Source organism: Lonchura striata, chromosome Z (assembly GCF_046129695.1).
Source record: "Lonchura striata isolate bLonStr1 chromosome Z, bLonStr1.mat, whole genome shotgun sequence".
In the NCBI taxonomy this organism is placed as follows: Eukaryota; Metazoa; Chordata; class Aves; order Passeriformes; family Estrildidae; genus Lonchura; species Lonchura striata.
Genome location: NC_134642.1, coordinates 59,948,797 through 59,974,952, shown reverse-complemented (window position 1 = coordinate 59,974,952; position 26,156 = coordinate 59,948,797). Strand labels below are relative to the sequence as shown.

Sequence of the window (26,156 nt, the reverse complement as noted above, 5' to 3'; positions counted from 1 at the left end):
AGTGATATAATTTTTTTTGCTAACTTGAGATCAATCCAAATCTCAGCCATCTTGTGCCATAGGGAACCAAAGCTGCAAACTTTGTTTTTTCCTTTTCAAATTCCCCAGTTAGAAGTCTACATGTAAATGGTAGAATGAAGACACTAAACCGTGTGAATGAAGGAACAGAGACAGCAAATGCTCACAATTCATGCTCAGAAACCTGGAAGATAATGACAACATTTTTTCTCCAAACAGGCATTTGCTGCTACCTACATGTATAACTTCTCAGCCCAAACTGCATTGAAAAGAGAATGATCCTGACCCTCCTGATGAATATGCAAAGTAATGAATACTTTGGAGATGGTCAATAAGGAATCACTGTTCAGTGCCACTTCTAAAGAAGGGATGACAGGATATCAATTTAAAACTAGCAGTAGTCAGGCCTTTAGCCACAAACTACTATGGCTGCTGGTCCTACATGGCAGAAAGAGGAGTTAAGTTCATGGGGAAAGAACAACCAAGATCTAATGTAAGTTCTGGGACATTCCTGAGTACTGCTTTCCTGTATCTTGGGAAATCAGTCCAAGAAAATACATGCTGACTCTTTATTTACTGCAAGTAAGAAGTAGCAGCAACTGTTCAACATGATACTGGACTAGCCTAGAAATATTACCCAATGTGGCTGCTATAGGTTTGCACTTTACACTTAACATACGGGATAGTTGAAAGCTGCAAAATAAAAATAAGTATCAAGCATTAATTACCTGCCTTTTCTCTGGAGAGCACTGGCTTTTGAAATCCACACCATTTTCAGCATTGTAACACAACTCAGTGCATCAAAAGACTTCTATAAAACCAGAGCAACATAAAACCATGATTAACCATGATACATGAAATAAAAAGTTCTTAATAAGCTTTTAACAGAAGTTCTTTAAAAAATAGAAAAAATATATTTAACAAACACCAGCAGCTTCTGGCACAAAGGTATGCTCTGAAGTATCTCTTTTCAGTTAAATTTGTAACACATGTTTTGCATTATCTTTGTGCTACAGTTTCCTAACTTGAAGTTTTCTTTCTAGTCTCAGTACATAATTTTGAGTCAATAAAAGATATGGACTGTATTTTGAATTACCTGTATTTTGAATGATTACATTATAAATTAGGAAAAAACATGTTATTGTATTTATTAAAATCTTTTGTCTCACTTGGAAATCATATCCTTATTTTTTTGTATTTGATGAGAAGTTACATAAAAATTGTATTGAATTATTAAATATGGATACTGATCTACTAGCAATATGCAACTGTGACGGACAAAAACCCTCTAACAGTTTAAAGTTAGAAAGTGTATGTTTATTCGATGCTGGGCAGCGTGTGGGATAGTTCCCGAATGCACACCACCCCTTCCAGCTGATTACAGGGCCCTTTTATCCACCCAAGTATTGAATACACAAAATACAAATACATATTCATAATTTTGGTACATCCCATTCCTCGTTTCATATGCTAATTACTCCAAAAGCTATTAAGGATTCGTAGTTTGTCCCTTGAAATGGGTCAGTGGTCCCTTTCATGGGGAGGGGTCCCAAAATGAGGAAGTAAATGAAGTCTTCCTTGTTCTGACCTTTCTACCTTTTCAATGCAAATATGACAAATGAACTCTTGGTAGAACTCCCATTCCTTGTCTTCAATTGGTTTCAGAACAGAGGAGGCCCACAATTGTCTTATGTTCCTAAAAGCTATTTGTCAGTTTCTATGTTCTTCATTATAAACCCAGCTAACTAAACATTGTGCTGACAAGCAATCAATTATTAGTTAACTACTAACTCTTAACTTCATCAAGGCCTCCTGATTTATTTTAATTAACTCTAGTAAGGCTTATCTCTAACAAAAATCTTAGCTCCTCTAAAATCTCTAAATTCCTTAAAGTTTATGTTACAGTATTACCATAGGAACTTTGGAAATTTGGCATGTATCTCCCCGATGAAATCTAACTTCATTTTCAAAGACATAGCTTTAAACTACCTCATCATACCATACTATCTCTCCTTTCCTTCACACTAAATTTGGGAATGGGCATTCAACACAACATAAGCAATACTTAAAAACTTAATGGATTTGATTTGGACTTGACACAACAGTAGGACAAAAGGAACTTCCAGTGCTCTCTTAAGTCTCAGGAATATGGCGGTCTAAACAGATGGACTTGTTTTAAAACAACAGAAACTGTAAATTTAAAAAAGATACATCAACATTTCAATCTACAATAGTTTTTACAAGGTTTATTAACAGCTAATTATTTAAAATATTTTTCATAAAAAGAATGTCAAAACTTCTGTGATGTTTGTTACCTGACATGCACTAGCTGTCAGCCTACTATAAGAAAACAGTACTTTAAAAATTTACCTATTATATATTTATAGAATAACACTAGGAAGTTTACTTGTCACAGAAAGTTTTAACTAATCATACCTCTTTCACCTTGCCTGAGTCAATAACAAATACAACATCATTGACTGTTATGCTGGTTTCTGCAATATTTGTAGAAAGAATCTGCAAATAAAACAACCAAAACTATAGTTAAAAGCAAAGACAAAAGAGATTAATACAGTATCTGACAAAGTCCTCTAAAACTTACTATTTTGCGCACACCAGGAGGTGGACTTTTAAGCACTTTCTTCTGATCCAAAGTCTGCATATTTGAATGAAGTATGACAACCTGATATCTAATGCAAGACAAAGAGCACATTTAAGTATTTTTAGAAGACACAATGAAAACCTCAACCATAGGAACCAGAGGCTTTACCTCTGCGCATTGTCAGCAAATCTCCTGTCATCAAGAAGAATACGGTCCCTCAAGCTAACTATCTCATCATATCCAGGAAGAAATATTAAAATCGCTCCTGAAAGAGAAGCAGGTTTGCAGAGTTAAACAGCAAATTCACTTAAAATATGCATCAGTACTGTGCAGAAAGGCATTTGGAAGGTTTTAACTACTTAGTGTTTCCAAAAGAAGGGTGGGATTCATCAAAGGCTGAAAGTACAAGAATTTACTGGTAGTGTGTGTTTATACTTACCGGTCTCACAACTATGACAGATGTTATAAAGTAAGTGCATAATAAGGTCCAGATCCACCTTTTCATCATCAAAACTGTGATGATAAGCTGTCAATAGTTCTCTATCCTCTGCACTAAGGTCACTACCACTTGTTCGGACCAGAGAACTTTCATCCAGATTTCCAAAACCTGCTGAAGCACTAAAATAGAAAAATGCACAGATCAGAGTCAAGGCTGTTTGTTTCAGGTTTGCATTCAGCCACCAATGTAGATCAACATGAACAAAACTACTCCTTTCAAATTTTAAAGTGTAGCAGAACAGCACCTCCAAAACACTATTACTGGTCACTGGTTTAAGTGTAATCCAACAAAGCATGAAACTTCAATTTTTAGCATAACTTTAATTTCCTTACTCTTTATTGAAACACAGCCATAAACAAAGCGTCAGAATTCAAAGTATAAAGACACTACTTGTTTACCTGTTAAATAAAAAGTATCTAAAAGAAATGTTTTTCCAAATGTTTTCCCCCCCATAAGCAGGTACTACGCCAACGGAAACTACACTAAAAAGTGTTCTAAAAATATTAAGTCTCTGCAAAATGATAACTGAACTGTAACTGTGAGTTAATCAGAAACCATTATATACTACGTCATTCTTGAAAGACCTAGTATAAATGTTACTTCTACTGAGTTTCTTTAATATGGCTACTATGTATAGACAACAATGTATAGACAAAAACACAACAGGTTTGTTTCCTAAATAAGCATCTGAAATTAAAATGGTACATAGTAGAATCATTATCTCTATTTATCTAAGTCATTATACTCATATCCTGCCTAGACATATAATCATGATAGCAATGCCTACATCAAAATGATAAAAATAATATGAAAGAAGTCTACACCACTCTAACTAAATTTATCCTAGTATTTGCACATAATCAATGTGCAAATTGAAAATCAAACATAATCAATGAAATATACTGAATACAAACACATTTTTTTTTAAAAAGCATGTTTTTGAAACATTCCTAATCTCAAATAAATCCTGCTATTTAGGTCAGATTTAAAGGAATAAAAAGCTAAAAACTGTTCTGCTTAGAAGACAAAATGCAAGTTTCCCTTCAACATTTCCCTTTAACTGTTTCTAGAAAGCAGCTGTAGCTTACCTGTAGGATTCCAACAGATCAACAACCTCAGTCTGTCCAAAGTGCTTAGCCCAGTCCACAGCCATCCTGAAAGAGTACAGAGAAATCTTTTTTAAACAACTTGCTTCAAAAGACACACAGCATAAGACTCTGAATTAAGAATTCAATTTATAATTTCAGGAATACAATGTGATAAACAGAAGTTAGAATATGTTTCGAATGTCAAAATTTAGTATTGCTTACAGGTAAGTTAGCAATTAGTCTCTTAAGTTAACAATTAGTTTAAATGTTAAAGAAAATTCTTTGTCATTTGTATACTGACAAATCTATGTTTGTTTTTACCAGCCATTAGATGATCTGCAGTGGATATTTGCTCCCATACTGATCAGCTGCTCTACTTGACTCAAAAAGCCTCTCCCTGAAGCAATCATTAGTGCAGTTGCACTGGTTTCACTGTGCCTATAATCAACTGAGAATTACAAATGAATATATAAATAAACAAATAAACCAGCAAACCAAATGAAAACATTCTTTGTTTTTCACCTCAATGTGGTATGAATGTGGCTTACATGACTTTTAAAATCCAGGCCAGACTGAATTTGTTTTCTGACTTTATCCCACCACTCAGTTCACATGAATTTAACACTACTTTAAACACACAGCAGCATCTGTTAATACTTCAAAACAAGTACAAACAAAAAATAAATAAACAATTCATTAATTGTGCTGATTCTATCCACTCTTCCAATAGGCATCAGAATTCAAACCTAACAACATTTGAAACTGGAGATAAGGCATCCACAGGCAACTAAAGTCATTTTGTTATAGTTTTTTTTCCCTTCTGTAATAAGATGTTATTTATTATAAAAATGAAGTTACTTACCACTGACATTTTCAGTTAAAATGAGATGGAACACCTGAGCAAAGGCATCAATGTCTTTATGTAACCAGATGTCAGAAAGACAAGAATCCATTTCTTTTATTAACCATAGTTCAAGGCAATTTGCATCTTTTTCAGTCTGAAGAGAAAAAACAGTATTGGAAGATAGATGTCTTCCAAGATTTACCTTTATTCTCATATATTACACAGGAAAAACTGGAACAATTGCTTTTCCAACTAACAATAAGAAATCCAGCATTCAAGTACCAGTTAAAGCATTTATTGCATCCTGCAAGTACTTTAAGCAATGATAGGTTGACCATTTAAACTGAACAAAAGTTGTGTAAAACCATTGTAGAGTGAAAAGCACACTTTGGCTAGAGTAGTTTTTGATAATTTAAAAAAAAATCATCTATAAAATAAGCTAATATCCTTCAAGAAATTCTACAGGAATAGTATCTTTGGAAAACAGTCTTTAAAGCACATTTAAACACATCACCCAACAAGAGGAAAAACTTACCAGTTGATTAAATACCGTGTCACCATCATCACCCAACAGACTACACTCTTCAGTTGCCCTTGGGACAAATCTTGGTCTCTCAGGTTCCAGCTTACTATTATTTTCTCGAGCAGAACACCACTCAGTAAGAGTGCTTTGCTGTTTTTCTTCTACAATGCATAAAGGATTTACAAAAAAAGTTTTACCATCATCCTAATTATCCATTAATTTCAGTCTTAAAAAAATAGCTGTATCTAATCACAAAGTTAAAACTATTTGATCTCTTATTTAATATAGAACATTGTAACCAGTTCAATACAAATTCCATGATTAAGGGCACCCAAAGTGCACCATTGCAAAAATCTACTATAAGAACAAGGCAAGAAATACCACTTGGTTGCTTAACCCCATTAAGCCTGTAACTTGCTGTATTCAAATGAGATTAATAAGTAACTTCTACATAATTCTCAATCCAGATCTTTCTCCAGATGTGAAATGCTAATGAGCAGTGATATAATTCTTGCATGTAATAACTTTTTGTGTACCAGTGAAAGAAACAGTAAAAGCCATCAGTGTCCCAACTGAGCTTTTCTGCCCACAGGGATCAGAGCTGAGCACCAGGATAAATCTTTAGTTAGGATTGTATGTTACAGCTTTGGACTTGGCCTTTTTAAAATTATTTTTAATGCTTATGAGAATAATTACTTTCAGCTGTCAGGAAAATTTTTCAAATACTGTGATCAATATACCCCAATATTTAATCAATTGAAAAGAACCTCCTATATTTGGTTCAAGTGTGTTACTACTCCTTGACCTAAATATGTTAAATGCATCTATGTCTATAGAATGTACTTAAAAATGTTAATAGTAAAAAACACTTCTGTGCAAGATGTACAAAATCCTGCCTTCTCTAATGGCTGCACTTAAATTTGTCAGCATATTGTATCTTATAGTGTTCATTTAGGCAAAGCCCACACATGTATGTAATTCTACCTCATAATAATTTTATTTTAAAAATATAACATTTATCAACTGAAAGAAGTAAGAATATAACTACTGAAAGCAAAAATAATTTTTTTAATCATAATTTACATCAAGAATGTAAACAGAGAGTTTTAAAGATACGTGCTGTCATCTAATCATGTCTCATTTAAAAATCTGTCTTGTAGAATTTTAGCAGAGAATCATTTTACTTGATGTTCAATCAATCAGTGAGACTCATTGTCAAGCGAGAGCAATTAGCAAGTCCACCAACCTTTCTGCTTCTCTTTTTTGTACTTTACCATCTCTTTGTTTGTATACCCAGTACTTCGTAAAATGTCCTCCAAAAACATCTCTTTAACTTCAAAAGATCTTCCTTGGACTAAAAGTAGAAATAATTAATGAAAAATTAGATATTCCCAAGCTTTGCTTTAAGAACATCAGTTCTTAAAAATAGTTTTTATAGACAGAAAAGTGAATTAAACATGATTAGGGCCTGATTTAATGAATGACTATATTCTTTGGAAAGTCTTGTTAAGAGTACCTTCACTTGAGTTTATCTTCTTCAAGCGATTGGGCCACAAAAAAAAAAAAAATCAAAAAAGGAAATGCCAGGTGCATACCTTGTTTTCCATTAAGCTCTTCCATTGTATTAAGTATTAATAGCAAGAGATAGAAGATTGACTGTTATTTACTGCAATTTTATCAAATGAGAAGAAGAAAATAAGTCACTTTTGTTTAGGTGCACAAAAAAGAATTCACTGCGTAAGCCACCTGAATTACTCAATACAAGAGCAATTAACAGAGTTTTAGCGTAAGATCCCATGAGCAGACTGCCATGTCTGTACTCAACCACCTCCTTTCATGAGAAGTGTATGAGGAGATGGACTCCTCTCAATGTCCTCAATTACTGCAGCCAATTTTGGCTTTCTTTACTACTTCCCATAGTCTTTCTTTCCTAAGAACTTACCCTGATTTCTCTTCTAACATCACTGTTTTCTAGACCTTATTTATGAATATTAAATTATGTTTCTACATAAGAATAATTTTTTATCTATTTTTGGTTCCTCAGCACAACTTAGCACTTAACACAACTAAGTTCAGATCACCTAGCACTTATCTTTCCTTCAGAAAGAACAAGATACAGTTTACATAGTTTTAGAAGCTTCTAAAAGTAATGACAAACACTGTGCTCAAAAGAAACCCACAACTAAAAAATGTTGGCTTCTATGGTCAGGATTGTGTCAGCTACTGCTGAAGAATCAAACCTTTTTCATTATATTAGTTTTTAATTCTTAAATTAGCAAAATTGGAAAAAGCATATTTTCAATTGTGAAGTCCAGTATGCAGTAAACTGAAGAAAGAGACAATAGCCAGAATTTCCAAAATAAATCTATTGATCTAAAAGGATGAGAAGCTGCAAAAAAAATAAACTGGAAAGCCACACAAAAATTACAATGAGGTTTTTCTCCTCCAAAAAATACTGCTAGATATAAAACAAGCCACAAGCCTTATTTTCCTAGGCAACAATTTAAAACTGAATATCAGAAATTAACATTTTTATGTGTAAATAAGAAAAAATAACTCCCTAAAATTAACCAATGACATGCAGAGAATTTTAAACAAAGTGAAGAATCATATACTTAAAACATAAATGCCGATTTGCCTAGGACTGCATTTCTGAAATGAACAGAGTTATCTGAGTTTTATCCTCTAACTATTAGCTATCTCTGAAGCCAGAACTAGAGTATACTGGAATATACTAATAGGTATCACACTCCTGTAAATCCTAGGGCCTGTATCACTATGCAGACCAGCATTTTCCTCCTTGAATTGAACATGGAAGGGGCCAGGACATCCCTGCATTTACAGAATATCCACTCATAAAAACAATTCCCTCTGGGGTAGATGCAAATAGTTAAGAAATAACAAACATAACTAAACAAGGAACAACTACTGCTGGTAACTGTAAGTGAATTTATCACGTGCCTTTACTCAGAATGGTTTGATACAGTTCAGTTAAGATCTATGAGTCTCAGGGCAAGTAAACTGAGATTTAAGTTTACTTGAGTACTTACTGTGTATTACTGGGCAACATCCAAAATATCTAATAAAGAGATCTGCATCTAGAGCAGCACTAGAAATAATTAGTTTTAAATTAGTTTGGCTTTGCAACACATCTCTCAGTTTGATTAGTAAGAAGTCACTGAACCTATCCCTCTCATGTACTTCATCCTGTACGAATGGAAAGAAAAACAAACAAACAAAAAAGAACATGTAAACACCACAGATCGAAGATCATAACCTTCCACAAACATGATTTTTTTTCAAATTAAAACATGTAATTTGGTGGTGCACTGCAGAGGTATTAAAATGTTTAAGTTTAGCTTAAGAAGGATTTTTTTTAAAACTATCCAAAAGTAAAAAAAAATACTTTAAGAAGTTTTGTAATGGTATCAGAGCAGACTGCGCTGTAATGCATAACCCAACATAGACCTAAATTTCAGAGATCAAAGTGAACATCTATAACTTCTCTAATTCTTGCACTTGAACCACATTTTAAAAATAAAGCCACAAACTGCAAATCCAGCAAATTTCATTTCAATAAAATTACCTTTCACAACTGATAAGAATTAAAAACTGTATGATACCACATAATGAAAAAAAAATGTATTTATTAGATCCATTAAATCATGAGCAAAGCTTAACATTAAGGCACATATCTGATTAATTGTCTTTGCCTATCTTTTGTTTAGTTTTATATTCTGAATGTACGAATTAAGAACAAGATTTCTAGGCTGAACTCAAGAATGCACAAACAATTCTTCTGTTTTTTTTCCTCCTTGGTAAACAGAGAGGCACCTAAAGTTACCATGTTTTTTTTCCTTTTCCAGCAGTGGAGAACTTGCAGTAAACATTCTGGTTCCACTGACTTATCAAATTCCACAATAGGAAGTTCAATAATCATACATGAACACAAATAATTTGCTAGAAATTAGACTACATTTTATGTTGAAAACATTGGGCAAACAAAGGGACTGCAAACTTGGTACTGCAAAATCAAGTACATGATAACTGAAATTCTGACACACTTGCATTGAACCATACCTATGTAAGCCTTCCTAAGGTTTTTCTGCTGACAGGAAATTCAGAAAAATTTTGACCTCTGCCCTCCACAATCACATCACAATTCCAAAATTAACTGTTAACAAAAACCTAATATAGATGCTTTTACAAGAAAAAAAGAAAACAACAAACCCCAGAAAAATATGCATATTACAATTTTAAAAATCACTAACTTTTTAAAGTTAATTCAGATTCTAACTCAACAAAAACACCTTAAATATCCATCAGATTAATACAGAAAACTAGGGTCTCATCTTCCACTTAAGAAACAATACATATGTTGCATCTCACACAAAATACAAGATCCTTACCACAATAACATGTGTCACGGTTGATAGGGTGCTGTCTCCTGCCATCAGTGTGCGAAGCAGTATGCCATTAGTACAAAAGGTTACCAGTGTCTTTGGAGAAACCCTAGTCAATAGTGAACAAAGATGCTTCAGCTTTTTTCACCACTTAAATGCTCCTAGCTTGCCACTATTTACTGAAAATTAAAGACTGAACGGCTCCTCACCAGAAGTGGAATCAGTTCTGTCATCAAAGAGCTCACACATACTACTTGCTTATAAACTATGCTTTTTCCCTAAGAGCTCCTAAGGATTCGTAGTGCTAATGCTCAAAAACTTCAGACAAGCAATTAATTAACAAGGAGAGATTAATTTTTTTCTAAATTAGTAAGCAAGTGAAACAAGAATCTTAAGAACCTCACCATGTTGTATTAATTTACTAAAAAATTCAGTGTGGACTGCCTTGAAAAAACAGGTTACAATTCTCCCAGATATAGTCTGTGTCTACATGTGGTAGGTTGACCTTGGCTGAATGCCAGGCACCCACCCAGGCTGCTCTATCCCTCTCCTCCTCAGCCAGATAGGGGAGAAGGAATTCAACAAAAGGCCGAAGGGTCAAGGCAAGGACAGGGAGAGATCACTCACCAGTTACCATCATGGGTAAAACAGACTTGACTTGCGCAACCTGATTTAGTGTATTACCAATTAAATCCAAGTAGGATGAGAAATAGAATCAAATGTTAAAACACCTCCCCCCATCCTGCCCTTCTTCCCAGGTTTAATTTCCATTTTTCTCTAACTCTACCCCTCAGCGCACAGGGGGACATGGAATGGAGGCTGTGTTCAAATCACCACATCTTGTCTCTGCTGCTCCTTCCTCCTCACACAGGGGATTTCTCACATTCTTCACAAATTGCTCCACTGTAGGTCCCTCCCATGTGGTGCAGTCCTTCAGGAACAGACTGCTCCACTGTGGGACCCTCATGGGTTCACAAATCCCACCAGCAAAACTGCTCCAGCAAAAACTCCACTCTCTTTGGGGCCACATGTCCTGTCAGGAGCCTTCTCCAGCACAGGCTTCCCACAGGGTCCCAACCTCCTTTGGGCAAGCACCTGCTCTGGTATTAGGGTCCTCCACAGGCTGCAGGTGGACTTGCATGGGCTGCAGGGGAACATCCTCCCTCACCACAGTCTTCACCACGGGCTGCAGGGGGATCTCTGCTCTGGCACCTGGAGCACTTCCTGACACTCCTTTGGCACTGACCTCGCTGTTTGCAGAACTATTCCTCTCAAATACTCGCAATCCTCTCTTTGTAATGCCACACAGATTTTCTTTTCAAATATGCTGCTCCAGAGTCACACTAACTGTTGTTGATGGGCTCGGCTAGAGGCTGGCATCTCTTACAGCTAGCTGCCAGAGGCTTTATCAGACATGTGGGAAGCTTCCTCCTCACAAAACACATCCCTCTCACTACCAAAACTTTGCCATACAAACCCATTACACTATACTTGACTGAATCACAAAGAAATAAGCTGAACCTTTTCAAATGCTTTGATTTTTCAAGAATCTAAAATTCTTTAAAAGTATCTACTGCCTGTGCAACTAAAAACAGCAATTACTTCCTCCAACATCGACACTTTAAGTACTGAAAACTTCCACAAAAGACTGTAGAGTACTAAACAAAGGAACACACATACATATGTCTCTACTTCAAGCTTGGAATTCTTTTTTCACTTCAAAAATACTCCTATATGTTGAATTAATGGAACACATACCAGATTTAAGTGCTTTACTTTTTTAATCTCTTCTTTTTCATCAACCTTCTAGCAATCATCCCTACTAACAGACACTAAAACATAAAAAAATAGGTTTCTGTGTTACTGCAAACACTTCCATCCAACACTTTTTGCCAAGACAGAAACAGTGCCATCTCCCCCTTTTGCTCTTTCTCAAGTGAACTCTTAAGCTCTTCTGCACTGCTTCCAGTAATTCTTCCATCTGACCTATACTTTATTTTTCTTCATTCAGCAGAATTCTTCCATATATGTGGAATTCTTCCACATATTCCACCTTACTTGCAATTTATCTTTACTTACTCTTCTAATGCTCTTCTAGCCCTCGGTATGCATAACAAAATTCTTTAACTGGGCTTTGTTGTTCAAGTTCATTCATTTTCATTAGAAATGTATTATCTTCATCCATATAAGCAACATAACCAGCCATACCTTTTGCCATCTTCCTCTCACTTGTATCCCAGCTGCTCCCCATTCCTGAAAATCCCACTATTTACACAATTCGAAGATTGTAGAAACCACACACAATCTACAGACTTTCATCCATCCCTGCTCCATTTTAGGAGCAAATTCCTCAGGTCACCTAGAATTTCCGCTTTTGCTTTAAACATAAAAGATGAAACAGCGCAAATGTAACTCAAAGTAGATTGTTAATGCTCATCATCATTGTTCACTTTCCAATAAACTCTCTCCACATAGCTTCTCTCACAGCATGTTTGTCTTCCTAGCTATTTTCAAATCTTGCAGAACTTTTGGATTTATCAATGTTAAAAGTAGAGAGGACAAAGACATCCACAAACATACTCCCTAGAAGAAATCAAGAGAAAGCTCTTGGCAGTTCAGTTCTATAGAACAACTCACTGCAAGAAACTGCATAACACAGAAGAAAAACTATCCTTTTCAACTATTAAACATTCATTACCCAAAATAACACATCCTACTTATACTTTACACAGTGATATTTTACTGGGCTGCATCCCAAATACACTGCAGTTTAAATAACCAAGACAAAAGACCAATACCAGATCAACTGACTTTAAGAAATGTCATCAGTACCTGCATTCTAATCGGATCTGATAACCAACTGTCTGGCCAATCTTTTCTCTTCTTTCTGCTGCCACTCTTTCAGCCACAGCAACTGCTGCCAAACGTCTTGGCTGAGTGCAAAGTATACGGCAGGGAGTTCGATTCTTGTGACAGTCATCAAGAATAAACTGGGGGATCTGTAAAGAAGTGGTTTAAATTTACTTTTTAGTTTGATAGACTTGTAACTTTTTAATCACAATGAAACAATTTAACTACACCTCAGTATCACATACGTTTTAAGATTACTCACAATAGAGTTATCATTGCAAATGTACCTGAAGTGGCAAAAAAGGCCACAAAAATCAATTTTGTCTATTGAGATTAATCTCTTTCAAACAAAACACAACAACAACAAAACCCAACCAACCACCCAAAAGTTGAAGCTTCTCTCTCCTGCTTCAGGGAAATCTATGTAAAAAACCCTGTACACTATCTTCCATTGTAACACAATAATACTTTGGATACTAAGAACTAGCTTCAGAAAAAAAGTGTATACAAAACTGTAACTACTTTTCCTTCAATATTATATAATTATTTTAAAGACAAACTGATATCCATCAGATAACTGTGCAGAGTAATTTATGCTTTAAACATGTATCTGCTGGCTTAGTATTGTAAAAGCAAAAAAGTTATCTGGAACACTAGGACCTGAATCACATGGGAAAACAAAAGTTGTAAAACTAGCAAACAAAAATTCCTTATTACAGAAATACTGCATATTTCACATAATATATAAATGTATAAATACTGTTATGTTTTTTATTTCACTAAAATGTACTTGAGTAGTTTTTCCAGATCCAGTCTCTCCAACAATCAAAACAACTTTATGGTCCTTTATTATTTTAACAATTTCTTCCTGTTTTTCAAAAACCGGTAGTGATTGCCTGAAGAAATCAAGATCTGATTCCCCTCTTTTCACAGGAACCTGGGGGATACCATCACTAAGTCGTCCACTTGTCTTCACTTCTTTGTTTCCTGTGAAAAGTCAATAAATTATAAAGGAAGGTCACTAAAACACTGGTTAAAATTGCACATAAAAATGTACTTCTGATTTTATTAGCATCCCTGCTGATAAAGTGAGAAACCCATGACATATTTAAAAGTGATTTTCACAGTAACACATCCTGTTATGGTGTTTGAAATAAATATAGTTCAAAGGATTTTTTACTTTCACAGAAATTTTAAACACAACTGAATTATCACAGTATATCACTCAAGTTAAAAGGCATGAAAAGCTTAAAGATAAATAGAAATTAAATCAGAGATAAAAAGCCTTGGCCTTTGCATCTGTTTATATATTCCTATCTCAAAGAGTTTGGCTACAAAAATCCACCACAGAGTTAAACACCTAAGTTATTCAAAACTGACAATTGTGTTTTCCAACAAAAAGACAACTTTACTGTCATTCACATGCCTTCTTTCACCTCATTACTTGTATTTTAAGATCTCCTTTCAGTCAGTCTTACAGAATCTAAAAGCCTAGTCCATAAGATTTGTCTTAGCAGGTACTAATTGAAACATGATCTATTGAGAGCCAAGAGCTGCACAGCAGTGTCATCTATCAGAAAGCAATGCATAAGTAGCTAAAAAACCTGAAATCTTCTGAGGAGGCTACTTCAACGTCAGTACATTAAATGCTACTCTTTCATTCCTTAATAATTATTTTCCAGAAGAATGAGAGGCTCACTGTCAATGCTATTTTTTAATTAGGTAGGCATTATATAATTATTTAATGCTATTAACAGATTTGTGTATTAAATTCTAAACACTGTTTTACCAAGACAGACAGACACAGACTAACAGATTAAAAGAGCCAAAGACTATTCTGGAGATGCAAAAAAAAAAAAAAGATAAATTTTACACTGTTCATAAATTTATATCCTACGTCCCTCAGAAAATGCTTTTTGGTACACTTATTATAGTTTCCCTCTGTTCACTAAACAATCTTGTTAAACAAATTAAAGAACTGAGAAAGAAAACTAGCAAAGGAAGCACTTAAAGAAACAACACAATGAATCAGAAATACCCATTTAAACAAGGCATACTGGTAGGTTCTCTGTTCACTACACCCAGCCTTGTACACAGAAACACAGCATAACTTTTACAAACATAACTTTAAAGCAACAACCACGTTAAAAGCATTATTTTAAAAACCCATCTTATATCAGAAGTTTGTCTTCCAAAGAACTTTATATACTCTAGAAATCACGGAGTTTACATAATAGCCCCAAGTTATTAAATAGCTCTTACAGACCGAATCTATTTTAGATAACAAAAACATGCATTCCTTATTTTATCAAGGACACAGACAGTCTTATTTTTTCTTAAGGGTATTCTCACACAGGGTGATGGCAACACTTGTCTCTTTAATCTTACCCCATGGACCTTGCAGGAATCAAGTCTGTATCACAACAGATTTGATTAATCACAACTGTATTAAAAAAAAAAAAAACTGGCTGAATTTGTCTCAAAGAATCAAAATTACCTTGATACAGGGGAGACATTGCAATGTGGGTGACATGACTGCCTGAGCATCTTATGACACAGGTTTTAAAAGACCCTGTATTAAAAATTACAAGTCGGGAAAATCATTATGTTTGTTTAGAAAGAGGAGTGTCAGGACAGAAGAAGAGACAGAAAATAGAGGGGTTTGTTTTGGGTTTGGGCTGTTTTTCCAAGAAGTGTTGATTGACAAGTCCGTATCACAAGACACACTGAACATACCAGATTCAACACCATATGCATTTCCTTGTTCTGTCTTTGGCAGAAGTTCTGTCCGTTCTTTATTTGTGACAGGAGAATTTCGTATTAAAGTGCAAACAGCATGTTTTGTACCAGGAGTTAAGGCACAAGTCATTACTGCACATTTTAGTTCTGATCCATCCTTTTTTCTTACAGTTAGGTATCGATTTGCTCCTTTTCTGGGAGAAAGGAAAAAGGCATTTTAGGAATAAGCAAACTAGTTACCTCCATGCAATGATCTTAGAAAATAATTCTTTCAAGGTGGCTTTCAGCTTATTTTCAAATATAATGTCATAACGAGAATCCTCTAAATAATGTCCTAAGTAGCATAATGCAACATTTGCAATAGTCACCATCAAAAGCAGCTTCTATTCATGTGAGCTAGTGCAGAACAGACACTGCAGACATCAGACAAATATGCACCAGTTATCATTGCATTTGTCTCCCAAAATACAGTCAGCTCTACCAATCATTTTATCAATCAATACTGAGAGCTATGTCATCACATTGACCTTTAAACTTGAAAGATTTAGAAGTTAGAAATCAACAAATGAGCAGAACAGACAAAAAAGCTCCCTGCTAGTGGTATGCCAATCCTTAACAAAATCCAGTAAAACTTATAAGATCTCAAGATGCTCATTATTTAAGATTTATTAGGTAGAAATGTGTGAGAACCCCAGCCTTGCTTTGGGTCCTCATGTGGTGGTGAAATTCCTCCTCCAACCCGTGCTTCCAAAGAAAAACTCCGCAGGCTTTGGCTGTTCGGTCTTAAGGCAGTTTATTGCTAGTTATCTAACAGATTATGTTCTTGGACTGTGGCTATTTGATCAGCGGCCTGGGTAGAGGCACACACACACCCTGACATCCTCTCTATCTGCTGTCTTCTTCGTCTCTCTCCCCGCCCAGGGCTGCTGCTATCTTTTATAAGATATATTACGTATAACATGTTTACAGTTATTCCCCAATACCTACTACCTACGTTGCCAAGTGTTTTTCTACTCTAAACCAATCTGTGAGTGCCAACATCACCAAGAATATGGAGGTAAGGAAGAAGAAGGAGGAAGAACAGGATCAGCCCACTTTCCTCCATCTTAGAACTTCTGACCCCCATGTACAAAGTGAAAACCCCCCTGTACATGTGTTAAAACCCCCCTGTACAGTACTAAAAAAATTTCCCCTCTACTTTGTAACTACTTATACTATACTATCTAACCTTTTGTGATTGCTCGTTCCACCTCCAAAGCTGGTAATTCATTCCATGGCTCAAACTCAAAATCATAGTTGTTTTTCAGATGTCTGCCAGGGTCTAGAATGCTTCTGACCAAGGCCTGGAACCTCTAAAAATGTCTGAGAGACATTTTGAGTTCCCACAGAAATGGAGCCAAAACACTGACCATAACACTGATCTACTTCTCAGACTGAACTCTTGACACCGAAGTGCAAACAAATATTGTAAATGTGCTTGAAACTGAACATGCTTGGGCTACAACTGACAGATCACCACTTTCACAACAACTTCTCAAGGTAAGAACAGGTCACCCTAAGAGCCCAGTGATCTGTCCCTGGCAAGGGTGGAAGACTGGTGCAGGTATGCAGGTGCTGGCAGGGCAGCCTCTGTGAGGAGAGGCACAGCCACCTCCAGCAGCTGCTGGTAAGAATGACTGCCTGCTTTACATCCTCATTTCAAGTACTTACATACACTGTGGAGAGTCCCCATGAGCCTTGTCTTCTGGAGGCTGAAAAGTCCTACCACTCTGGCCCTTTTTGCACAGAGGAGATGCTCCATCCCCTTCAGCAGGCTGTTGGTCCTTCATTGAACCCTCACCAGTCTAGGTCTCTGTCCTCCTGGTGATCCCAGCCCTGGCCAGACACAACACTCTTGGTGTAGCCGTGTAGCCTAATCAGTGCTGAGTAGAGGTGAATGATGACCTCCGTCTGCCTGCCAGCAGCACTTGAATTCTCTACTATGCTTCCCAACAGAAGCACTCTTTTGAACATGCTATTCTAAGCTGCACTTTACCTGTCAACGTAAGAGATTCTACACAAAAACTTTGAAAACACATTACTGCAGGAAAAAAACCAAAACAAAACAACAGGATCTTTGTGAGAAATCTTTCTTATGCACATGAAATCCTCAAAACTGCATTACAAACTAGTATGTCATATTTTTTTTTTTTACTCAGACATCAAGCAAAGCACAGAGACACTTATTTTATATTTACTTTTTAAAGTTTCTTCTCTAGCACCATTGCCCACGACATGTAGGATAAGGTAAAAATACACACAGTTTTAATACTGATAACGAAATCCCATAAATTTGCACCAAAAAGAGAAAATAATACATACAAATATGAGTCAAATTTACCCTTTACTCTTTGATATCAGTCCAAGAGAATGACAAAGCCGGTGAACAAACGCTCTTTCGGTTCTAGTGAAAGAAGACGGAAATTCCATTTCTGTAAAGAGAATTTAACAAATAAAACTCCGAGCACAAAACCTCAGCAGGCAGTATCCCTGCCGTATGACCCCGGCGCCAGGCGTCCGCCAGTCCCCAGACCCAGCCCGCTCCCCGAGCACCGCGGGTTGGTGGCAGCGCCGTCCCCGCACCGCGCGGGCCGCGGCCGCCCCGGGCAGCCCCCGCCGGGAGAGCCCGCGGCCCGCGCGGCCCTCCGCGCGGCTCACCCGTGTCCTCGCCATAGCGGAACCGCTCCAGAGCCAGGTTCACCGCGATCTCCACCTCCTCGTCAACGCGGATATCCCTCAGACCTTTGCCGCCTCGGCCGCGGGCCGGCGCGGCAGGAGCGCCCGAGCCCGCTGTGCCCGCGCCGTGCTGCCGCGGCGGGCCGTTCCTGGGCCGCGACATGGCTCCGCACCGAGCGGCGGCTCCGCCACACGCCGAGAGCACGGGCGCTGCCCGCCGCCGCAGCAGCAGCAGCAGCAGCCGCAGCAGCAGCAGGGCCGGGAGCGGCGGGCGGAGATCGGGCCGGCGCGGCCGCGGCGGGAGGCGGAGCCGCCCCGCGCCCGGAAGCAGCGCCCGAGGTGCGGTCGGGCCCGGCCGAGCCGCTCGGAGCGTGTCCTGCAGTCGGTGCGCGGTAGTGTCACAGTCGGCCGTGACTGAAGAAGCAGCGCTGATACCTGTCAGCAATCGTGCGATTTCATTCAAGGACGTTCAGTGTAGGTGGTAATTTCGCGGTCTTCAGCCTTGTTGTTTTGAATGTTTTACGGAGTCATAAATATTTTCCTTCTCTTTCTCTCTTTCCCGTCTTTATTTCTCTCCTTTCTTCTTATGTCTTGGCAAAGTACGGCTAACATAATCTACCCCTTGCTCTGTGCCAAAGTCTGTGATGAGGACTGTCAGGTTGTTTGTTGTGTAAGTTGATAGCTTGTTAGCCAACACTTCTGCAATTGCATAGAAGTGCTGGAAGGGCTGGTTGCTGGATTTTAGTTGACTGTATAGTAAAAGTCCCTCACATGTGGACTGATGTCTTTGTTCAAGGGAATAGATAATTTACAGTGAACATCACATCCCCAACCAAATGGGTCATGATATAGTCCAACAGTTTCTTAACAGTTCAGCAATCAAATTGGGACCCTAGGCCACCACCTTTACAGCCTCCCTTTTTCAAACATCCAACTGCTGTGGAGTTCATGGGGAACTGTGTGAGTTCACCTGAGATCCTTGAAGCAGGAAGGATTCAAAGGATGGATGGTAAAATTCCCCAAGTATATTCAACATAAACTACAAGAGTCTCAAACTATTTTTAGTAAACTTCTATAATTATTTCAGTCTTTTCCTTCCTGCAGCATTATGTACATAGTTGGTGAAATTAGGCTCGTATGTTGAGTATGGGTGCTGTAAGGGACAGTCTGAAGTTCCCCTCCTTTTTGCCTCATGATTGTCGCAATGGCAGAGACTAAGATCCTGAAGACCCTGATTAGAGTTCTGGCCTAGCTGAGGTGGATGCTTGCCAAGTGATTGTTTGCAGGTGTGTTTGCTGTACTGCCATTGACCACCACTTCGAGCAGGGCCTAGCTAGGACCTGGCAAGGAGAGGCTTGTTCTATGTGCTTACACCTGCTCCACAATATCTGCTCAACCCACAGATTTTCCCACCTCTTGGCCAAAGGAACTTTCTGGGGTAATTTTGGTGATCTCCCACAAAGATCCCTCATCTGCCTCACAACCACCATGATGGATGGAGATTGAAGCTCCCTCCCAAGGACTGAGATCCCTATAATCCTAACACAGGAGGGCTGGCCTGACTGAAGCAGGTTGTTTGCCAAGTGTTACCTGCAGGTGTGTTTGCTGGACCAAGAAAACAATGGGTCCCGCTCACTACTGAAATTGACTTGCCCTGCTTCAGAACATGGACTGTCTGTACCTGTTCCACCCACTCAGCAGAGGACTAAAAGACCCCTGAGTTAACCGAGACTTCAGTTAACCCCCACAGACGACAACGAATCCATGTGGCTGGATCATCAAGGACCTCGTTGCAGACGGTGGTAGCTATAATCCCCTGTCCCCTCGTTCTTCTTTATTTCCTTTTCTGTCCCCTCTATCGCATTTGCTGTTGGTACCAAAGCAAAGGTGCATTTGTTGTGATTAAACTGACAGTCCCCTGCTGTTTGCCTTTTTGAACTTTACGGATCAGTTAACAAACCATCACGACACTCTACTTCTGTAAGCAGATCCTGACAGGTGCATGGCCTGATCAGCAAATGGCACACTTAAAGGGGTTTTTAGGGTCTCTCCCAAGTTGCACAGGGGACTGCATAGTGCAGAAGGCATTGTAAGGGTATTTTTGTATGTGCCAGGCTGAGAGCACAATTCAAATACACATACAGAGACAGAGACGGGTGGGAGGGAAGCCAACAACCCCTCTCTACATAACTCAGTTTTACCCTACGCATTGTGCATCTCCTAAATGTGTAAGAAGCAAAGCATAGAATTTGTCATTAACACACTGTTAAGAAGTGGGTGATCTGTCAGTGAGCAGTTGTTTTCACTGAGCAGAGCTCAAGGATATGCACCTCAGCCACTTTGTTGCATCTAGTAAGAACTTCTGTATAAAAATCGAAATATATCATCAGCAATGTAGCTCATTAGGGGTATGGGTAAAGAAATACAAGCATAATCTGAAGTTTTGTTTTCTTCAAAAGCAAAGAAGAGCTTTGTTTTCTTCCATTTTGTCAAGAAGATGGTTTTCAAGAAGCAGTGTATGATTAAAAGGCCATGACCACTACCTAAAAATAAAACAAGCTCTTGCGTGCTGGGGCACCATTTTGGGAGCTACCAATGTTCCTTGTGAAGAGCTGAAAATAATGTGCCTTTTGGTTGTGAATTAAAAGGCCTTACCACCCCCCAAATAGACAAAATTGAGAGTATCACAAAATTGATAGGTGCTTTGGACCACTGAGATGAGTGATTGCTTATGCTTTAAGCAATTCCAATGGATGGCTAAGTGCTCCATAACCCACAGGTACAAAAGACCTTTCCTGACATGTATTTCTACAGCCACCCAGGCTTAGTCCCCAAGAGCAAACATTGATTTGCAATTGTGTCATGTAGTTTTGCATCCATTCCACTGACAGTGAACACCCACATAGTTTGCAATTTGCATTTTTGCATTACATAAGTGATATGAGGCACCCCTGAGGACAACAAAGTGGCCAGCATTAGTCTTTAGATCACAGGATAAGATGGATTGCAACAACACATCCTTGCACTTTATTTAACATGCAGAAAATTCACAAAACCTACTGCAAAAGCACATCAGATGATACAAGTCTTTGGCTGCTGGCCTGTGTTCTCTTCTCCCACCCAGTTCTGCTTTTATTTAGTTTCAGCTAAAAGCCTATTAGGCTTCCTTGGGGTTTGATTGTGTGACAAGATCACCTGATGAATTGAAAGGCCTGAATAAAACTCTCTCATTGTGAAAAAGCTGGTTATGTCTATGTGTCCCAGGGAAGGAAATCTGGCAGAAGCACCCAGAGTTCTTTGAGGGTTCAGCTTGGCACTTGTTGCCACTGTATCAGTGAGTAAACACAAACCAGTTCTAGTGGAAACCACAATGAAAATCCTGGGGTTTATTTTCACTTTTTTACTTTCTTTTTTCTCATAGCTCTTTATTAATCCCACTTTGAGAAAAGTCCTATTCCTCACATTCTTTTCTTAGGATGCAGGTGGAGTCTGTCTGCCAGACTCCTAGAGTCCTCTGCAGTGGTGGGGGGTGGTGCTTTAGAGGATGTCCTGGCTCTTCAGGCCTCTTCACCAACTCCAGCATGTGTCACCTACACTGTTAATGTGAGCAAACCTTTCAAGACAGTGCTCTCACAACAGGAGACCAACTCCAGCTGCTGCCCTGTGCAGAAACCTGGGTCATTTACCACACAGCTGGCCTGTGTCTCTCAAAGGAGATTCCAGACCCCTTCTGCAGTCCTTCCCTCATGACTCTTGGCAGCTGCTGCATCACAACTGACTCCAGCACACTGCTCAGAGCCCTCCTCCAACACCCTCATTAGGAGCTAGAAAATGATGTTTCTACAGACCTCCTCTGCCAGTCCTTTGACAAAGGCTGGACTGATGTGGAGATTTCCAACCATTTCCCAGCAGCCACAGCTGTCCTGGTTGCTCTGCCTAAGATGCTGGTGATTTCAGTGACTGACTTAGAAGGAAAGCTCTCAGACTAGTGGGGCATCAGTGACACAGCTCCCCCAGACAGCAGCAGCATCTGTGGCACACCTTGCATATCAGAGAACATTGCAATCAGGGTATTGTGACCATGGTTTCTCACATTGCACAGTAAAGTTTCTTAATGATTATCCTGCAGTGCCCTTGCAAATGACACCAAAGGTTATTTGCTCTTCTCTTACTTATGTTGTGTTGTCTTTATTCATGACAGAACAGTTACTTAACCAACATGTTTCAAAGCACTTGATCTTGCCAGGAGATCTGCACATACCAGGAGCCAATCTTCATCATGATACATCTCCATGTACGAATTTCTCTCCCATTTGAAATGCAAACAGGGAAACAGAAGGAATCTTGAAAATATAAGAAACTCTCTTGAAAACAGAGAATTTGTCCCAGGGTGCAGGTGGGTTTTATTATGTATGTGGTGTGGGAGAAGACTTGAGAGCACTTATTAGACAGAAACTTCCCACAGTGGGAGCAGTGGCTCCTCCGTAGCCCACAAGGCTGGGAACTGTGCCTTGGCACCTCTCCCTCTGCTGCCAGCAGGGAGCCCGCACAGACTGTGTGCACAAAGGGGCTGACTTTGGCACCAGTAGCACTAAAGGGCATCGTGCTACCGCTTCTCTCACAGCAAGGGAAGTTCACAATCCCTGTGAGAGTGCCAGGAAAATGATGCCTGCATGTGAAAGTTCAGATCCCATTTGCCACAGGTCAGTGGCTGGGCTGAAGAGCTAGGTCAGGGCAGGACTCCAGGCCACAGCATCTTCAGCCACAAAGGGCAAGTGCGGCCTGCTCAGAAACTTGCAGCTCTGCAGTGCACCAAAGCTTTGCACTGCACCAACCAAAGCTGCCACTTCTTGCTGCAGGGTGCTCAGGCCCCGGACATGCAGGTTTGTCGTCCTTTGACAGGACACCTCCCCTTTAGCCTCTGGAGGAAGAGAGCGAGCCCAGAGGAGGTTCTGCTGCTGCTCTGGTGCTCTGCAGACAGGCAGCAGCCTGAGGGACAGGGAGTAATTTAGAACCTTATTTCTCCTGAGCTCCATCCCCAGCTGCCCTAAGGGGAAGTAATAAATTTTAAAAGAAATTGAAATCTAAGTCTTTAAAACAAATGTCAAACGGTTTACTGAGACCCAATTAGACTGTACTATGTATGCTTCTGAAAGAGATATTCTACCATGGCTGCAATAAGAAAGCAGTCTTCTGTCTGAAGATCTCACTTTTATATGATTAGAGCCTCTGAAATGGAAAATTTGAAAATAAACTGTGATTCCTTTATTACTCCTGGTGTGGACACCGATGTTTTATAGAGGCTTCTGTCTTCCCAGATGGTGCCAAGGCAAGCCCTGCTGCTGCTGCTGCTGCTCTGCCAGAGAGCACCTGCTGGGCAGCGATGGCAGCACTGTGCCACGGGCTGTTTTCTTCTTCCAGAGCTGGGAGGTACTTTTGAGGCAGTAATGACAGCTGGTGGGAACAAATGGGCCTTTTCCTGTGCCAGCCATTATGGACGCACTAGGACCACCTTCAGGGGAGACAAAGTAAAGCAGAGGGAAACAGCTGGAAAACGCTTCCGTGCACATCCCCTTTGCTCTTGGGAAAGAAGGAACCCGAGGGACAGGACGAGCAGCAGGGCCCGACCGCGCCTCAGCGCCCGCAGGGAGGGGCGGCTGCCGCTGGGCGGCGCCAGAGGAAGGGAGCGCCCCTGCAGGGCGGGCGGGGCAGCCCCGGGGGCGCTGGGGCGGGGCCGCTCTCTGACGGAGAGAGCTTCGGGCAGCTGCGGAATCTCCGCGAAGGCACCGACGGCACCGTCCGGCCCCAACGCACAGCGCCAGGGCAATGGACAGCGCCCGGGCAAAGCACAGCTGAAGCGCAGGCTGGCCCGGAAGGGAATCCTCCCATGCAGTGCAGGATTTGGGCGTTTTGATTCCACAGCCCTGCCCTGAGCTGGCTGGGCACAAAGCCTCCCCAAGCACGGGTGCCTCCTCTCCAGGCTTCCTGCAGTGCCTTTGCTGACAGGGTCCAGTCAGCCAGGCTGCGGCCAGGCTCAGCTGATGTTACCAAGCAATGCTGTCCAAAAGAGAAGAAGACAAAAGGCAAACCAGAAAGGAAGTATTAGTTGCCATGCTGAGTTCCTGACAGGCAGAGGCAGGATTCCTCTGGTTCCCAGAAAGATGCAGAAACAGGACATCGGGACACTACGTGCCCCTTTCCTTCAGGTCCAGGACCTTGCTATTGCAGGCCAACGTAGCTCACCATTGTATTCAGCCCTTTATCCAGGTGTCATCAGCTTGCTGGGATTTTCCCCCTGAGAGCAGCCTGGGAATGCTGCTTGCTGTCACAGGGCTTTGTTCCTCCCAGGAAACTCCACAGACTCACTCAGCTTCCTCCTTCCTAACACATGGCCCCACTTAACTGCCAGGAGGATAAGCAGTGTAAGCCGTTCCTCAGCAAATGCCAATCCCTTTAAGAAATGCTGATTCCAGTGGGACTTAGGCCCAAGTGGTGTTCTCAAGAGCACTGAAGTTCAGAGTTTCAGCAGCAAGACAAGAGCAGGCAGCTTGGCAGATCTACATCATCTCCAGCAGTCACCTGCCTTGCAAATTCCTCTGCTTCCTGTGGCCATTGGCTGAACTCCTGTTCTTGACCTGCGGCCTTCTCCTGTTACCCCTGAGACTGGCACCTGAGGCAATGAGGCACCTTAGGAGGAAGTCTAGAACAAAATGACAGAGGAGAATTCCACAGAACCTGCACTTTGGATCGTTTGCCAGTTTGGTGCGTGCAGCTGTCCGCAGCAGACGTGGAGTTTGTGGTTCAGTGAGCTGTATGGCCCAGAAAAGAAAAGACTAAGCTCAGGAAAACCAGGATCAATTCACTCAGCTCCTGCAGGCCAAAAATGAGAGTGCAGCAAATGACTGAAAAACACAGTACTACTATGCAGCACACATCCAGCGTGGGCATGACACAGATTTCAAACCCACATCCACGGAAGAATCTGACCTGGCAAGTGTCCCACAAGCCAAAGGGAGTGGTTTTTTGCAAAGGCACCAGGAGCTCCGTGGTGGACAGAGAACTTTGTCAAGAGAAGGGCTTACCTGGCAGCTGGTGGGAGTGGAGAGAACAGGCATGAGTGCACCCACACTGTGAGGGCTGCCCCAGGGGCCCCCCGGCCATGCACAGGACGTGGGCACTGCCCCGTGCACAGGACGTGTCCCTGCCATATTGCCAACATCAACACTGCTCCAGTGTCATGCAAACACATATGGGCCATTTGTTCCTCGGCATCTTTTCCCCACTAAAAAATCGTTCTTCCTTCAGTGAGCCCTACAATTTGCTGGTTGATGTTAGCCATGCAGTAAATGGGCAGGAATGATAGGCATTCCAATTTAGGGAACTAGTTTTAGTCAGAAGCACTGGTGGCCAAAATACAGAGTGTGTGGGCCTGGTGCCTGTTCTGCATTCCTCTTGGATCCTTTGAGCTACGGGTTGTGCACTGCAAGCGGGTTTTGTGTTGCTTTGGGACAGTGTGTGCCCTGTCAAAGGAGTCCTTTTTGTTGCCTGATGCTCTTAAGTCTGTGGACAAATGCAGGCATCCTTTTTTTTCTCCTGCAATTGTACGCTGTGCAGGCCTGTGCAGTTGTCTTAATTTTGCCTTCTTCTTATACAGTTGGCCGATTGCTGCGGGTGACCCCTTTTTCCCCTTTTCCTTGCACAGACTGGGGACGTGTGCAAGTGGGTTCTTTTTCCATTTTTGTTTCCTGGCCTGCAGTCGCGAGCAGCACTGATCAAATGATGGAGTGAATTCTCAGAGCAGTTGGCAGGGCTTTCTTGTTGGTGTCATCCCGCAAAGTTTTTAATGGTCTGACAGGTAAGTAAAAGATTTTTGCT

At 40.2% G+C, this 26,156-nt stretch overlaps 1 protein-coding gene and 1 long non-coding RNA gene across 2 annotated transcripts in view; one reads left to right on the top strand and one right to left on the bottom strand.

Moving 5' to 3' along the window:
• The window catches only part of LOC110467738 (YTH N6-methyladenosine RNA binding protein C2), a 30,571-nt gene extending 12,127 nt beyond the window's left edge, over positions 1 to 18,444 (bottom strand). Inside the window, exons 1-17 of the mRNA XM_021524994.3 lie at positions 18,264 to 18,444; positions 17,947 to 18,037; positions 15,564 to 15,760; positions 13,618 to 13,814; positions 12,810 to 12,976; positions 9,984 to 10,086; positions 8,625 to 8,781; positions 6,821 to 6,928; positions 5,587 to 5,735; positions 5,070 to 5,205; positions 4,529 to 4,655; positions 4,208 to 4,273; positions 3,060 to 3,238; positions 2,789 to 2,885; positions 2,621 to 2,708; positions 2,455 to 2,535; positions 747 to 829 (exon numbers count right to left, since the gene is read on the bottom strand). Coding sequence (XP_021380669.2) covers positions 747 to 829; positions 2,455 to 2,535; positions 2,621 to 2,708; positions 2,789 to 2,885; positions 3,060 to 3,238; positions 4,208 to 4,273; positions 4,529 to 4,655; positions 5,070 to 5,205; positions 5,587 to 5,735; positions 6,821 to 6,928; positions 8,625 to 8,781; positions 9,984 to 10,086; positions 12,810 to 12,976; positions 13,618 to 13,814; positions 15,564 to 15,760; positions 17,947 to 18,037; positions 18,264 to 18,444 — 2,207 coding nt within the window. The remainder of the gene's footprint in view (positions 1 to 746; positions 830 to 2,454; positions 2,536 to 2,620; positions 2,709 to 2,788; positions 2,886 to 3,059; positions 3,239 to 4,207; positions 4,274 to 4,528; positions 4,656 to 5,069; positions 5,206 to 5,586; positions 5,736 to 6,820; positions 6,929 to 8,624; positions 8,782 to 9,983; positions 10,087 to 12,809; positions 12,977 to 13,617; positions 13,815 to 15,563; positions 15,761 to 17,946; positions 18,038 to 18,263) is intronic.
• A 133-nt stretch (positions 18,445 to 18,577) lies between these two features.
• On the top strand, positions 18,578 to 20,203 carry LOC144248294 (uncharacterized). Its single transcript, XR_013341675.1, has 2 exons — positions 18,578 to 18,755; positions 19,685 to 20,203. It is a non-coding gene; the product is annotated as an uncharacterized LOC144248294 (long non-coding RNA).
• The last annotated feature ends 5,953 nt before the right edge of the window (positions 20,204 to 26,156 follow it).